General features: G+C 32.4%; 1 protein-coding gene across 1 annotated transcript; it reads left to right on the plus strand.

The window, feature by feature from the left end:
- Positions 1-7777: 7777 nt before the first annotated feature.
- LOC134713699 (cerebellin-3-like) lies at positions 7778-9142 on the plus strand. The gene is made up of 2 exons (XM_063574991.1): positions 7778-7939; positions 8725-9142. The coding sequence occupies exons 1-2, from the start codon at positions 7840-7842 to the stop codon at positions 9105-9107; spliced, it is 483 nt and encodes a 160-aa protein (XP_063431061.1). The 5' UTR covers positions 7778-7839; the 3' UTR covers positions 9108-9142.
- The last annotated feature ends 7888 nt before the right edge of the window (positions 9143-17030 follow it).

Raw genomic sequence — 17030 nt, forward strand, 5'->3', positions numbered from 1 at the left:
TTTCTAAGTATGATCAGGGGAACATAATCAGCATTTGCTATGTACCTCAAATATATCCTTTGTATGAGGAAACGAATGTCCTTCGAGTAATTGAAAGCAGAAATTAAAAAAAACCAAGAATCATTATGATAGCAATCAAGATTATTTTCTTACATTTATAAAAGCAACTATTCGGTTAAAGAGCTCACCAGAGCTCATGTTTTGTCTGTTATTATGTATAAATATGCCGACTCTAAATTTACTTAGTATACACAGAGACATATAATACATGTATTATATGTCTCTGGTATACCGCTGTTCAATAGTCAAAAATCGATTTAACTGACACAGATCCGGGTCACAAACCAAACCAAATCCGAGGAATCATCGAAACAACAGAAACACTGATCTGCTACGTATACAAAAACAAACACCAACATACATAGAAAACAGATTTCTTTAACAACTGATATATTTCTGACTTGGTTCATGGCATTTTAGCCATGGCGTTGTCAGTTTGTTTTAGATTTACGAGTTTGACTGTCCCTTTGGTATCTTTCGTCCCTCTTTTAATTAAGAAAAGAACGTCGATTTAATCTGGTTTTATAAGTATCACTGTCAAAACAATCAAGAACCGAAAGTGAGTCCGAACAAGAAATTTACAAACCATTTCTCTAGAGATTCATTCGATGTTCATTAATTATCATTTATAAAAAAAAATGTCATTTCAAAACACTTATTTGCAACTTGATCTGTTGATTGGTTTTGTAATCCTTAAGCCGTATGGTCATATGGTCTCAAAATTATTTTCAATATATAAGAACGTATTTACTTGTTCAAGTTTTTCTACTTTATTTCTTCAGAGTCTTTGTTTTGTGTTAGTTAATTTAGAGAAGATATACGACTAAAATCTTTTAAGGTTTTATCCATCATTCTCTCCTCTATAAAAGATATTCTTCGGAAATATTTTGATGGGTTTATTTAACGAGCGGTGTCAATCAGATGTTGATTCTTAAAATTCTTCAGATCTTCAGTTAACAATTGCAGTTATATCAAAACCTTCGATTTGTTTCTTTTAACGCTATTATTTTCCATGAAAGATCGAGTACATCATGTCGATGAATAGACAGTTGCCTTCAAAAATTGGAAGCACAGATACAAATTCCTTGCTTTTAAAAATCTTACTCTAGAACAACATCGATTCCTTAAACACAAACAATGATTTTCCTCCATTTACCTTAAATACCAGAGCTTAAGGCGGCATTGGTATGCAATAGTTTGCTGCTGCTCCTTGAACCTTATAAAACATCACCTGCATCTGGGCAAAAATTTTATGAACTAGGATAATGTCAAAGAGCGTATCGTACTTTTAATTTTTTTATATATTTTTTTTTTATTTCTTACCTACACTTGTTAGCCATTTTGGTTTGACTCATTTTATTCATGTTTTTCATTTTTTGCTTATGTATTTTGTCTATTGACCATATAGTGTCTATAAGCCATTTTATTTTTCATTTGTTGACATAGCTGTTAGTTTTATATATAGTGATTTTGTTTAGAACTTTTGACCCAGGGGAAGAAATAATATTAACGTTACTTTTTTAAGCGTACTAGATGCGCAAAATTATTCGCAATGTTATCCTGCCAGTGAGAGGTCAAACCTTTGTTTCAAAAAAATATTCAAAAGGAAAAATTATACATTGTCTTGATTGCAATCAGTTTACCGTGCATGTGTTTAACTCGTCTTGTTTTTTTGTGTGCTAAGATTAAAAATTAAGCAATTTAAAAAGTTTCAATACCATAGAATAAAAAGATAGTAAATTTATTCAAGATAAAGTGCAGAATCGATTAAAGCAACAACAAGATAAATGCTTTAACCCCTAAAGGTTATTCATCCCAACTTAACTGATTAAATCTTTCATGTGTGTGTGTTTGGTTTACATTAGAAGGCCTTTTGACATTTTATTTTCCTTGAATATTTCAGTACAGAGTTTAAAAAGACAAGTGAGTTGTCAGTCCTGAAGGGAGTGTCACCACAACAATGATGCCTTTAAATATCAATAAAATGGAATTTGATGCGACTGTCATACAAATGAGAGGTTTAGCTAACTATAAAACCAGGATCAATCCATCATTTTCTACAGACGAAAATGTCTATTTTCAGTCGGGAATATGACAGTTGTTATCTATTCGTTTGATGTGGTTGAGCCATTTGAAAAGGAACTTTCCGTTTTGAATTTTCCTCGGAGTTCAGTTTTTTATTTTACTTTTTACGATTATAGTATGTTTTTATGCTTTTAGTTGTTTTATTTTAGTTTGGATATTTTTGATCTGACATAAATAAGTCGTATTGTCGAATCCTGTCTTGTTTTCAGTACTTCCTGTTATTTGAGACCATAGAGGTGCATCAAAACAACACGTGTCACACCATAGCATGATATAGAATTTCTTGAAAAGGAAAGCAATCACTGATACCCATCTTTTCAATTGGATACACTCATCGTTATAAATATTGTCATTCATTATCATTACTTATCCATCATTTTTGTTTCAACCACAAATATGCTACTGTTTAGTATTCTAATGTGTATGGTTTTGTATTCATCGTCTGCCGAGAAGTCTTGCCCTGGAATAGGTAAGTGTTTTGCAGAATATTAAGATCTTTCCAATGGAAAGACCTTTTGTTTTTCTTCTGATTACTTTTTTTTTTAGGTCTTTTCAATTTTCTTTGAAAGACATTTTGTTTTTCTCCTGATGATTTGTTTTTTTTTCTGCCGTGCAGTTTTATTTTACAACATATCGAACAGAATTTTTGGAAAATGTTGTATGGTAATGGCGGCTTCAAAACACACCCTGACCGAACCCTTACTTTTATATATGAGTCATCTCCTTTCGTCCTCCTCCTTTTTTTCTTGTTATCTTTATATCTCTAAAACGTAAAAAAGATTTTAACAAACTGTTTTTTTCACCAAATCGTTTGTTTACTCTTAAGAAGGGTTTTAACTAGAGTAATTGGATGACATCTTTTGGGAGTTATTTCCCTTTGAAAATTTAAGATAGGTGATATGTTGGATAAATTCATGCATTATTAGTCGGAGATGCTTAAAGTCTTTTGATATGGAGTCCCTTATTTATTTGAAGGAAATTGAGGTCAAGGTCAAATATCAAGGCCATGTTCTAAATTTTGAATTTTGCTTGCTTTCTTTATTCAAAATAAACCGTGACAGTTAATGATATTATGTGTTTGCCAAATAACATTTAAGTCGAAGTGTTTTGGTCAACCCTTCTAGAAGTGTTCTTCCCTTATGTATTTGGAATCAGTATAACCCCACAACCATAAAAGTGATTGACCTGAGACCTTTCGATTTGAGATCACTAAACTATGACATTGAAATTGAGGTCAAGGCCAAAGGTCAATTTGACGTTCTATATTTTGACCTTTGCTACAAATTTTTACTGTTTTATTATAAATCAATTTAGTCTTTTGCATTTTGTTGTTGACATTTGATCATTTATCAGGTCAGCCGGAAATTACCGTATTTCAACCGGAAGTAGTCTATTTCAGACTAATCCTGAAGATTATTCTCTTTTCTTTTATATCAGTTTGAAGTAACTTTTACCAGGAAACAGGAGTGACATTTTCCAACATCGTTTTTTTTTTAATTTCATTCTTATTATCGAGGTGGAAAAACCTTCAAATGTTCTCTGAAAAATTGGTTTTAAAAATAATTTGTTTTATTTTGGTTTAAATTTATGAAATGTGTTTATGGTTTGATTCGATGCAAACATCATTTTATACAACTTTGTTTGAATAAACTAGTATTCATTGCAATATATATGGTGCAGTTGATACTTTTGACTGAATGGGAAAAAGTCATAGGCACACGGTTAACCATTTCATTAAAAGTCTTCGCAATTTATAGCAGGAAAGCAAATGATATTCTCTATGGTGGCAAAAACATGCCAAAAATACAAACAAACAAAACAAAATAAACAAAATATCAAACATCAAATTTAAAAAAAATTAAAAGTATTTAGTCTATAAACTATATGCAAGTATGAGGATTTTGAAATCTATTAAAAAATATGAAGTATCAGTGACATCAGCAAACATATAGCTTTATTTTCCTGAAGGCATTTAGATGATATGCATACTAATTATCAAATAAGTTTTAAAACATGTTCCCATAACCTTATAGTGCACAACAGTATGTCTTGTACTAATATATTTCAGGCAATGATGCTTTTGAAGATTTGACGAATGTCATGATGAAATTTAAAGGTCAGACAGGTCAATCAAGTATGTATTAAACCAAATTATTTCACGTAAATTTTGTAACATGGGGGTGCTGCTTTATTCATATGCTTTAAACTATTTCGGAGTATAAACGCATCGTTTAGAGGAGAAAAAATGTTCGTACAGTTTATCTAAATATTAGTAAATATTAATAGAAAAACAGCTTTTAAATTTTACAATTGAAACACAGTTTCGTCCAAAAAGTCAAATTTAAAGAAAAAGGAGAAGCAAAATTGGGTGAAAGACTTGATTATTCTTTTTTGTATTTAATTATTAAACTTAAAATGATTTTCATTGATTGCAGTCACATTGAAGTTTTTTTAACAATGACTCATTGTCATATTTTGAAATACAAGAAAGGTTTATCATTGAATATATACAAAAGTAACTCTTTGAAAGATTCATGATGATCAATTATAAAATTGGGTTTGACTCAAATAAATTTGTCTTGCATTTTCAGGCAACGGGGAACTACAATTAAGGAAACCGGCATTTCTGGCAACGTTATCTAATAGTGTCAACTTAGGACAGAACCACGTAGTAAAGTTTGATTCTATAAAGACAAACATCGGGAAAGGGTATGACGCAAGTTCTGGAGTGTTTACTGCTCCAAGGAAAGGCACATACGAATTTGCAGTGAATTTCATCACTAGTAATAAGGATGAATGGCTCGAGTTAGACTTGATTAAGAACAACAGCATGGTTGTGAGGGGACATGCTGCTTATGATAAATTCACTTCGGGGTCACTTCAAGCCATTCTTGAACTGAAGAAAGGCGACCGGATCTATATCAATCATCCACGAGGTTCCGGGTTGCTTCACGGAGGCCATTACACGATGTTCTCTGGTCATTTCATATAAATGAGATGCACCAAATAAAATTTTATCCGAAATGTATTGAGTTTTAATCTTTTTAAGTATACTTGTGATATTAATGTAATCACTTCATCTGTCCGTCATCCTTAGCACTAGCACCTTTCATCTTCATACCTCAACAACATCTAAGTTACAGAATTTAGATAAATTATGACAAAAGAGGGACAAAAGATACCAGAGGGACAGTCAAACTCATTAATCGATAATAAACTGACAACGTCTGGCTTAAAAGAAAACAGACAAACAGACAAACAATAGAACACATGTACATGACACAACATAGAAAAATAAAGAATAAGCAACACAAACCAAACCAAAAACTAGGGGTGATATCGAGTGCTCCGGAAGGGTAAGCAGATCCTGCTCTACCTGGGGTATTGCCGTGTTGCCTATTTTATAACAAATCCGGTAAATATTATAATTTGGTAGGTCACATTCATAAAAGGGAAGGGGATCGTAGTTATACCATAACGGTCAACCAACTCGTGATGGCGTCGGTAAAATTTTCGAAGGGATGATTTCAACTTCACCATTTGGAACTCTGTTTTAATAGCTTCCTTGTAAGCAGCAACCCTCTATCAAGAGAATCATGATAGGAAATGCAAGCACGGGAATAGCGTATCTAATGGGAGATATATAACCCGTATGCAGGTGCTGCTGGAATTTTGCTACTTAGAAATGGAAAGTTCACAATTGGAAAGCTTAAATGATCTCTTTTTGTCGTATAATTTGGTTTTCTAAAATACTCAAATTCGGAAAAAAGATAGCAACAACTTTAACATGCAAAACCAACGCGCGAGCGTTGCTTGAATATCGGCTTCTTTAACTGGCAGAGTATTAAACATGAACTTTACCTAAGATCATATCTTGAAAGCAGCGTTACATTCTGGCAAGTTATAACAATATTGTTTTCCGTCACATATTTGAACTTTATTTTAAATCAAAGTGCTACCAAACATATTAACGTACATTGACCGTTAACTGCAGATACATATATGTATCTACCTTCGTCAGGTAACGTAGATAATGTTAACATATTGTTATTACCTACAATCATGGCTTCGGTTTTATTTTTCAAGCCATCGGATTGATCAAGATTGATGACAGCTGGTAACGTATTGAGGTTCTATTCAGAGAAGCGATGTAAAAAAAATTGCTTTCTCTCTTATAAGCAACCATCATACAAGTAGTAAGTTAAGCCAGATATTAAACCAGATTAAAACTCACAATTTTCCGGAAAATACCTGTTCTAAGTCTAAGTGAAGAATGGCAGTTGTTTTTCGTTTGTTCTATTGATTGATAGCGTTTGCTGTTGTCAGTTTAGAATGAACCTCCCGTTATGGATTTATCTTGGTGCACGGTGTTTGTGTTATATATTTTTTGTTAGTGGTAATTAGATATAATATGATCCATATACGAATAATGAAAAAAAAACAAATGCATTTTAAATGCACACACACGTTTGAATAATGTTATTAGATCAATTCGTAATTTAAGATTGGCGAATTTTGAAATAAATTTACAGATCATTTAAGGTAGATCATAGGTGTATGTTTTCAGAGATAGAATTTTCTTTTACTTTGTCAAAATGAAGATTTTGATATTCTTTTTTCAAACATATAATAAAAAAGATTGGTCACCGTGCTATTTTTCAATCTATGAATCGCTGAAAATTGCCGAAATTTGCTTCGAATGATCATAAAGGAAAATCTATGAGATAGGATTTTGAAATAAATTATGAGAAAATCGGTTTTATAATATGTTTTAAGAAAATAAAAAGAATGAAAAAATGGTTCCCCCGAAGTTATATTCTTGCTACAAGTAAACAAAAAATTCCCTATCAGTCCAGTATAAATTTTGTAATAAAAGAATGATATCCCGCTGTTACCGAAATTATAACACGACTTTTCGAATTGCTTGGTTGTTGAATATGTTGTACCAAATTAAAACAAGGGGGAACACTATAATGTGTTTACAAATAACAAGGTTACATGCTAAACAGATAGTTGTGTGTGTTCGTGGTAGCCCAGCATCAATACAACTCATCTTCGCCAGCCAAGGGTTACGATCCACTCCCTGTGGATCGTAACCCTTGGCTAGCGAAGATGCAATACAACTCTGCCCACCGTAATAAACTCTAATATCAGAAGTTCTATTATATTTCACGAACTTAATCAGACCAAAATGTAGTATATCATCAACGTTATTATACTGAAATTATTAAGTAAAAATTAAACTTTTCTATTCTCCTTTTTGAACATAAATCACATTTTTCTCAAACATTTCCTGCCAAACTTCTACCAATTACAGTATATATAATAAGAATAACTAATGGTTCATTTTTATTACAAAATTGACTCTTTCAGTTTGATAGATTCATCTTATGTTATCTTTCTTCTTTGTAAAAAATATTCTGAAGTAATATCAATTAAAGTTGTTTTCCTCTTTATGTTTTGATTAATGCGATTAGGCATTAATATGTCGTTTTAACGAACACTTTTTTACTCTGAGTATTGATTCTTTTAAGTTGCACAAAAACTACATATGTAACAAAATAGTGTGGTATCGAATAACCTCAACACACACGCAATCAATGAAATCCAGCATTGAATTTGGACATATCTTTCGTTTTAAATATTGTCATTCTTTGTGACTAGTCATCATTTCATTCGGTTTAATATCTGAATATGATGCTTCTGTATTGTTTTGTAATATGCATGGCTTCAAGTTTAGCATCCGCTGGTGTACTTGAAGATTTGATATATGAAATGGAGAAGCGTCAATCGTGTAAGTATTAAACCATATATATAAAAAGAAGATGTGGTATGATTTTCCAAGATTTGTCCACAAGAGACTAAAATGACACAGACATTAAAACAACTATAGGTCACCGTACTGCCTTCAACAATGCGCAACGCATATACCGCATAGTTCGCTATAAAGGACCCCGAAATGGCATTATAAAACAATTCAAACGAGAAAACTAACGGTCTTATATATATGTTATCAAACATTGGAGAAAATATGTTTGTACGATTGATAAAACAATTTATGAACGTCAACAAACGAAGAACAATAAGTTTTGATAAAGATAAAAATGATAAAAAATCTTGATTATAAGCAGGAATTTTGAAAATTATGACCAAGTGTGTGCGAACTAAACGACAATAAGGAATGTTTATACGGTCCATATGATTTAACTTACTGATTCGACAATAAAACAAACACATTGCATAGAGGATTATACAAGTACCTATTTTTATCGCTGTCTTTTTAAAGTTAATTCATATGGTTGTCACCATTTTATTTTTATAAATACTTGGTATGTGAAAAATGGTCAAACTTCGTTTTCTTTTATTCTATTATGCTGTGTTGTGTTGGTACAACGCATTTCAATCATTTATATTTATTGTGGATAAATCAATTTTGTAACTTGATAATTACTCTTCTTTTTTTTGTATTTTAAAACACATGAACATAAGAAATATACAAAAGTGATTACCTTATACAGTCTTAAAATGTTTGGTGTTGTTATTGAATATGACACATATTGTTTAATCTTACATTTTCAGATAAACCGGCATTTTTTGCAACATTGTCTACAAAAATGGTCAGCTTAAGAACGAATCACGTAGTGAAGTTTAATAATGTAAAAACAAACATTGGAGGTGGTTATGACGCAAGTACCGGAGTGTTTACTGTTCGAACAAAAGGCACGTACGAGTTTGCAGTTAATTTCATTACTAGTAATAGGCACGAGTGGCTCGAACTAGATCTGATTAAGAACAACAGCGTTGTTGTAAGGGGCCATGCTGCTCATGACCAATTTACATCGGGATCTCTTCAAGCCATCATTGAACTGAATGTAGGCGATCGGATCTGGGTAAATCATCCACGAAGTTCAGGGCTACTTTATGGGGATAATTTCACGATGTTTTCTGGCCATTATATATGATTGAGATGGATCAAATAAAAAGATAAAAATGAAAATTTTATTGTCTTTACTCTTTTAGAAATACTTGCAATATCAATTTATCACTATCAGACCACCTGTCCTTTTGTCAATCCGCCTGAGCATCTTTCTATCTTTATTTCTTTTAACATAATAAAAGTTCATAAACAGAACACAACAACATCCTACTTACTTACTACAGGTACTCAGTGCTTCTTTAGTTTTTTTCTTTAGTTTTTAAGCTTCAAGATACTAAGTAACCGCAGCATACACTGGAACCTTTCTTTGATTGTTAAACATCAACATGTCGTCTGAAGGCAATACTTGACTGATTTATATTCAAAGTTGTTGAATGGTGTCACCTTAAAATTTGGAAAAATGATTTTCAAATCAGATACATAGACTGTAATATCATCACGAGTAGATTTGTGGAGTTGATAGTCAAGAGATAACAACGGATATGATACAATTTTTATAACAACAATCCTCTACTCCTTTCCCGAATGAACTTTAAAAAATAGACTTATAACCATCAGGGATTTCGATACCATAAATTACTTAAAACTTTTACTAAATTCTTTCATAGATACAAAGATTTGATTAGTAAATTTGGCTATACCTGTAGAAAGCTTATTAAAAATGGTATTTCTTATCCTAAATTTTATGGTAATATTGTACTTAAAGCGAGGAAATCACTATGTGATCCTTGTAAACTCATCGAACCTTTAAACAAACTTATAAGTAAGGGTTATCGTACCAATATTGTAATTAGATCTCTGAATATAGTTCACATTGGCACTAATATTGATTTTGTCATTAGCAAATTAAAACATAACTAAATTTCATTATCCTTTGAGGCGAGATGTATAGGGGACACAGCCACGTTAACTTTTATTTCTATAGAAGTCGCTCTTCACTGTACTACTACCTGTCGATACATTTATTTTTGGCATTGCACAAGTCATGTCTTCTTTGACTATTAATGACGTTAAAATACTAAATCCCTGTGATGTGTTTTAGTCGATTTTAGTCTCTGATGCATGATTTTTTACTATTAATTGGTTTTGGCTTTTAACTAGCTGTCAGTAACTGCGAGTACTCTCAAATCGTATTTTCTTGTTAATTCGACCTGTTGATACTGTTTATAATGCTTTTTTTGTCATTTTTTATTTTTATATGGATCTTGTCTGTATACCAGCTTTGATTATTTGTAATATCTTCAATTTTTCACTTATTCTTACAACATTTGTATAAACTTCAAGATTATAAAAAACGTATGACTATGAATCTAAGAGAATATAATGGATGCAAAGAACACGATAAATTTTAAAACATCTAGAAGAATTAAAACAATTAAAGCCATACAACATATGTCGTGCTTGAAATGAAAGAACGAAACCGACTCTTGACTTAAGATTGATTAATTATGGTAATTATTGATTTCTTCTGCCGAGAACAATTCGTTGAATTTGTAAGATACTCTCAAGGGAAAAAAATGATTTGTTAAACAGGAAGTCAGATGTTTTAGGAACGAATGAATTAGTGTTTTTAAGATTAAACGATTTCAATTCAAATAAAAAAAGCGGAAACACCAGATTAAGACATTAAGTTAAGGGTAAATAGACAATTTTCGTCAGTTGTTTTGGGTTAACGAAACGAATTTTGTGTTCCTGTCATTATTTGTACACGGTTTAATATCTTGATTTAATGTTTATCTGAAAAAAGGCAATTTTGATGAAATATTTTGAGAAATCGTCTGTGTCTAAAAATTGTCTTTTTTGTAAATAATTATTACATGCTGTTGTTGTATATTTATTTTATCTTATTGAGTTATTTTTCGTTTGCTAAACAAACTTATTTGGTTTCTTACTTGCTAAACAAAAAGCACTCACGTATGGACCATTGGTTAACGTTTTTCAACATGGAATTTTAAAATGAAATACCTACATTTTGTATATGGCCCAACTACTTATATGGTCCGACCTTACGCGTTTAATTGTATGCAAATTGTCATGACCAGATGCGTACGGTCGGGCCATATGAGTATTTACAAATAATCATGACCATCCGCGTATAATCCAAATAATCATATGGTCTAGAAAAGAGGGATGAACGCTACTAAAGAAACATTCAACTCATAAATCGAAAATAAACTGACAACGCAATGGCTTAAAAAGAAAGAGACAAACCGACAAAATATGGTACGCAAATCAAAACAAAGAAAACAAGACTAAGCAACACGAACTACACCAAAAAATCTTAGGTGTTTCGGAAGGGTAAGTAGATCCTGCTTCACATAAGGCATTCGACGTGTTGCTCATGCTAGTTCAAACTCGGTAATAAGTCTAATACGGTAGGCCCTTTTCGCGAAAAGGGAACGGATTGTAATGACGACAAAAAGAAGACATCCGATATCATATGTGAAACGAATATAACTGATAGCGTTCATAACATTAACGAAGGGATGATTTCTTCTTCACCAATTAGAATAAATGATTTGATAGCTTCCTTGTGACCAGAAATCCTATATCAAGTAAAAGAGGGACGAAAGATACCAGAGGAACAGTCAAGCTCAGAAATCGACAATAAACTGACAACGTCATGGCTACAAATGGAAAGGACAAACAAACAAACATGATACAGTAGGCAATACAAGCCCGGCAATAACGTATCAATTGGATCAATTGGAAGATATATACTCCGTATGCGGGCGCTGCTGAAATGTTGTTATATAGAAATGAATAGTTCACAATTGGACAGCCAAATCATGTTTTTGGTCGTAAAGTGTTGTTTTCAACCAACCCTCTTTGTAAATTTCTGTGTATGAGTAAAGATATGAGACCAACTTAACTGGAACATTCAAATAGTAGTTCAATTTGTAGTCATTTTTGCGTTCCGCGTATGTAGTTTATGTCGATTTTAGTTAAAATGAAGTTCAACGAAATTGGATAAAAAAATTAAGTTTAAGTGCAATGTAAAATTCATAAAACATCAAAATTTATTTTTCTCTCTGTTTCTGCATATATTTTATATTTTTCCTGTCTTTCATGAATATTGTACATATATTTATCTGATTTAGTTAGAAATATGAAGCTGTACATGTGGTAGAAATGCCAACCAGACAACTCCATTACAGAGATTGAATGACGTAGGCGTTAGTAACTGTAGGTCGACCTACGGCCTGAATAATAAGCAAACTGGAATAGAAATCAAGCGATAAGAGGCCATGTCAGGACAAAGGTTAATCAATTCGAACAAACAAAAAACAACACGAATTATGTAGAAACAATAACCGAAATACAAATATAATATGAAGCAATATATAATAACAGTATTTGTTTGCGATGATTGAGACCTTAGCATTCTATGTAGTAACTTAATTTTACAATTAATTAAACCGGTTTTTATACTTTTGTAGATTTATGAAAGTTTTTTAATCAAACAAAGTCATATTGCCTTTGTTTATTTATACAGAAACACACATCTATTAAAGAAAATGGCAGAGAGTAGAAGAGAATCATTGCTGTTTTACAAATACTTATGTCACAAAATTGGAACACAAGTTGATGTACGGACTAGACAGCTAATTTTTATCATTTGCGATATACACAACCATCCATATATACGAAGTACGTTAAAACTTTTCCCCCAAATAAGCAGCGGAAGTAAGGCAGAAGGTCTGGATTTGAGTGGATGTGATGTGGACATTATGTTAATTGATAATCGTTTTGAAGTTTACGAATCCGAAAGAGAGGTTGTGCAAGGCTGGAAGGTAGTGCTGATTATGGACACAGAAGATACACCACATTGCTTTTTAAAACAACGTGTTATTACAGATTATAACCGTGCATACGATACCAGTGGAAGATTTAAACGTTTCTTACATTTTGAAGGATCCAAGTGCTTGTTATCAAGTGAACTGTACAAAATGCATAATTTAAATATGATAAGGCAAGGTGCCCCAAAATTTGATACTATTCATGGTCCTTGTATATCAGATCCTAATGAAAGGTATGATTTTGCACATTGTCTAAAATGTGCCACGTGGATATCGCAGGCACAACCCTGGATTCATAGACCACGCGTATGATGGCCAAACGCTGACAGCATTGAAAAAATAATCAAATGTGGCTTTTCATTTGTTCCTATTGGCTCCAAAGAATCTAGTATTGAAAACCTTCAATGGCGAATATCATTTTCCGTAGCAGAAAAAATACTTATATTTTCATTTAACCACACACAGCTTCTATGCTATGCCCTGTTGAAGATCTTTCTTAAAGAAATTATAGATAAACACAAAGATTTAAAAGGTTTGATATGTTCCTATTTCTTGAAAACACTAATGTTTTGGATATCAGAAGAATATCATTCATCTTTCTGGACACCATGCAAAATAATATCCTGCTACAAGACGTGCTTACGAAGACTTTTATACTGCGTCAAATATTCAACATTACTTCATTTTTTCATACCTGACAATAATTTATTATATCTACGGTTGAATGAACAAAAGAAAGCAACCTTAATGAAGCTTCTTAGAGATGCATATAACCAAGATATCAAATGTTTCGCTTCATCAAAAACTTTAAATGATTATCAAAATTACATCACAGGAAAATGTGATAGATTCGTCAGCATTGAAGGGGAAATTCTGAAAATCTTTTCAAATGGCCAGGCTTTATTAAATCACGGAAATGTATTCTGTCTGTTAAAATATTTTCTTCATGATTGTAGGAGTTCTTTATCGAGAGATATTTTCACTTTGTTCCTATCACATGCGTACAGCCGTGAATCACAACGCACACAAATTAACAGTAAACATAATGTTTTACAATATTTTACACACAGACGTATCATCAGCCAATTATTGATAAGCGTGCATTCAGATGCTGCATCTGGGTGGCTGATGTTAGCCTCTTTCTTCTACAACCATAAAAAATACATGGAGTCGGTCTTGATAATAGACTATATATCTAAATGCACCGATGAAAAAATAGAAGCTCCAAAGGGCGTGTGGCTCGGTTTTAATCGAAACCAACAGTTAATGCTCAATTCGACAAAACACGAAAATCTTATAACTATTCTGAAAGCTTTAACAATCCAGGAGGTGAGTTTTTGTGACAATTCACAAATGATTCCAATTGAACTGCAAACAGTTTTAATGCCTGATATAAATCTATGTATTCATCCGAAACCATTTGCACAATTTTTGACGTTTTTATGCTATTACCATTTACATGACTTTACATCCTGCAAACATATTGTGTATCGGTTAAACCAGATAGTTAAAGATCACAAATTATTTCAGTTGTATCATGTTGGTAATACGTTGCAACTAAACTATTCTCAAGATAGTAGACATTTTACCTTTTTTGACATGTGTTATATTGTGAGATTTCTTCGGATTGCACATCAAATGACTGGCGAACCTGTATGTGATCTAGCAAGATTGTATGCTCTAACATTTGACCATATGACCTCAATGATTGATATCGGTTAGCCTTCAAATAAACGATCTGGAGCATATAAGTATTTTGACCATGCGCGTATGGAAATATTAACTTTGAATTGAAACAAGTTCGCATATGTCCTAAAAATCACGGAGCAGCTACAGAGACGCTTTTAACATTGTCAAAAACTGTCTAAACATTGCACTACGAAATTTTTCCTATTTTTGTGCAGATAAATGGCCGCATATTACCATTGAAATTAAATACTATACACGCGAATTCACTGTCCAAATTTGTATCGTAAAAATCAGTACAAAGAAAGGAAAAACTAAATACATTCTTTTTATATTGTACTTTTATCAGCTGTCAAAGCAGTACTAAAAAAGTAACTTTTTACCGCACATATTTCTAATCTTGTCTTCTTTTATGTTCCTTTTTGGTATGTCACTAAACGAGTTTCATCCAAATTTACGTGACAAACGTAGAACCTCAGCAGTGGTTGTTTGTTGTATTCGTGTTGTTTAAACCTTAAAGAAATTACGTTTTATGACTGTTATGTGCCAAATTTGTAAGTTTTTATTTAATTTCTTTTAACCTTTTTCAATGCTCTTCAACTTCGTACTTTATTTGGCCTTTTTAACTTTTTTGGATTTGAGCGTCACTGATGAGTCTTTTGTAGACGAAACGCGCGTATGGCGTATATACTAAATTTAGCCCTGGTATCTATGATGAGTTTATTTACAACGACTGGGTCGATGCCACTGCTGGTAGAGATTTAATTCCCACAGGGTATCACAAGCCAGTAACCAGTACTTGTTGTGCTGACGTGAATTGTCATTGATATGGTTATATTTATAAATTTACTGTTTATAGTTATCAAAGGTACCAGGATTATAATTTAGAACGCCAGACGCGCGTTTCGTCTACATAAGACTCATCAGTGACGCTCATATCAAAATATTTATAAAGCCAAACAATTACAAAGTAGAAGAGCATTGAGGATCTAAAATTCCAAAAAAGTTGTGCCAAAAACGGCTAAGAAAATCAATGCTTGGAATAAGAAAATCCTTAGTTTTTCGAAAAATTAAACTTTTGTTAACGGGAAATTTATAAAATATGACCACATTATTGATATTCATGTCAACACCGAAGTGTTGACTACTGGGCTGGTGATACCCTCGGGGACGAAACGTCCACCAGCATCGATCCAGTGGTGTAAATAGTTATCAAAAGTACCAGGATTATAATTTAGTACACCAGACGCGCGTTTCGTCTACATAAGACTCATCAGTGACGCTCATATCAAAATATTTTATAAAGCCAAACAATTACAAAGTTGAAGATAGATATAGGAAGATGTGGTGTGAGTGCCAATGAGACAACTCTCCATCCAAATAACAATTTAAAAAGTAAACCATTATAGGTTAAAGTACGGTCTTCAACACGGAGCCTTGGCTCACACCGAACAACAAGCTATAAAGGGCCCCAAAATTACTAGTGTAAAACCATTCAAACGAGCATTGAAGATATAAAATTCCAAAAAGTTGTGCCAAATACGGCTAAGGAAATCTATGCCTGGAATAAGAAAATCCTTAGTTTTTCGAAATATTTAAACTTTTGTTAAAGGGAGATTTATAAAATATGACCACATTATTGATATTCATGTCAACACCGAAGTGTTAACTACTGGGCTGGTGATACCGTCGGAAACGAAACGTCCACCAGCAGTGGCATCGACCCAGTGGTGTAAATAAATTTTTCATTTTTTTTTAAATACTAAGGCTTTTCTACGTCAGGCATAGATCACCTTAGCTGTATTTGGCAAAACTTTTAGGAATTCTGGTTCTGAATGATCTTCAACTTCGTACTTTATCTGGCCTTTTTCACCTTTTTCGATTCGAGCGTCACTGATGAGTCTTTTGTAGACGAAACGCGCGTATGGCGGCGTATTTACTTAATTTAGTCCTGGTATCTATGATGATATAAAAAAAAGAAGATGTGGTATGATTGCCAATGAGACAACTATCCACAAAAGACCAAAATGACATAAAAATTTACAACTATAGGTCACCGTACGGCCTTTTTTTCAAACGACAAAAGTGTCTAATGGCATAGCCACCATGCTAAATGAATTCAATATCATTTTTTGTTCGGATACAACGATATTAAAGTATTTCCAACTTTTGATTTTAAGTCTTAAAGTTTTAATTAATTTCTCAGGTGAAATTGCAGTTATCTTATTTATCTTCATGCTTTTAGACTTAAGACAGTCTGAAATATAGATAACAGGCAATGACATAACCTTCCGACGTATATTTAATCTTCTCTCGTTTTGTTGAAACTGTATTCAATATTTGACTATGTTTATGTGGTGTATTTCGTGGAATTTTGTATAATTTTTCAATGTCTTTGTTGTTTCTGTCATAACTGTCTATCCTTTCTCCTAAAAACAGATTGTGTTTATATCTTAAACGTT

Source organism: Mytilus trossulus, chromosome 4 (genome assembly GCF_036588685.1).
Source record: "Mytilus trossulus isolate FHL-02 chromosome 4, PNRI_Mtr1.1.1.hap1, whole genome shotgun sequence".
Taxonomy (NCBI): domain Eukaryota; kingdom Metazoa; phylum Mollusca; class Bivalvia; order Mytilida; family Mytilidae; genus Mytilus; species Mytilus trossulus.

Excerpts from the sequence above, each read along its gene's own strand:
- LOC134713699 (XM_063574991.1), top strand. The coding sequence starts at position 7,840 with ATGATGCTTCTGTATTGTTTTGTAATATGCATGGCTTCAAGTTTAGCA. Across the intron at positions 7,940-8,724 it reads AATGGAGAAGCGTCAATCGT|ATAAACCGGCATTTTTTGCA; the intron begins GTAAGTATTAAA and ends TTACATTTTCAG.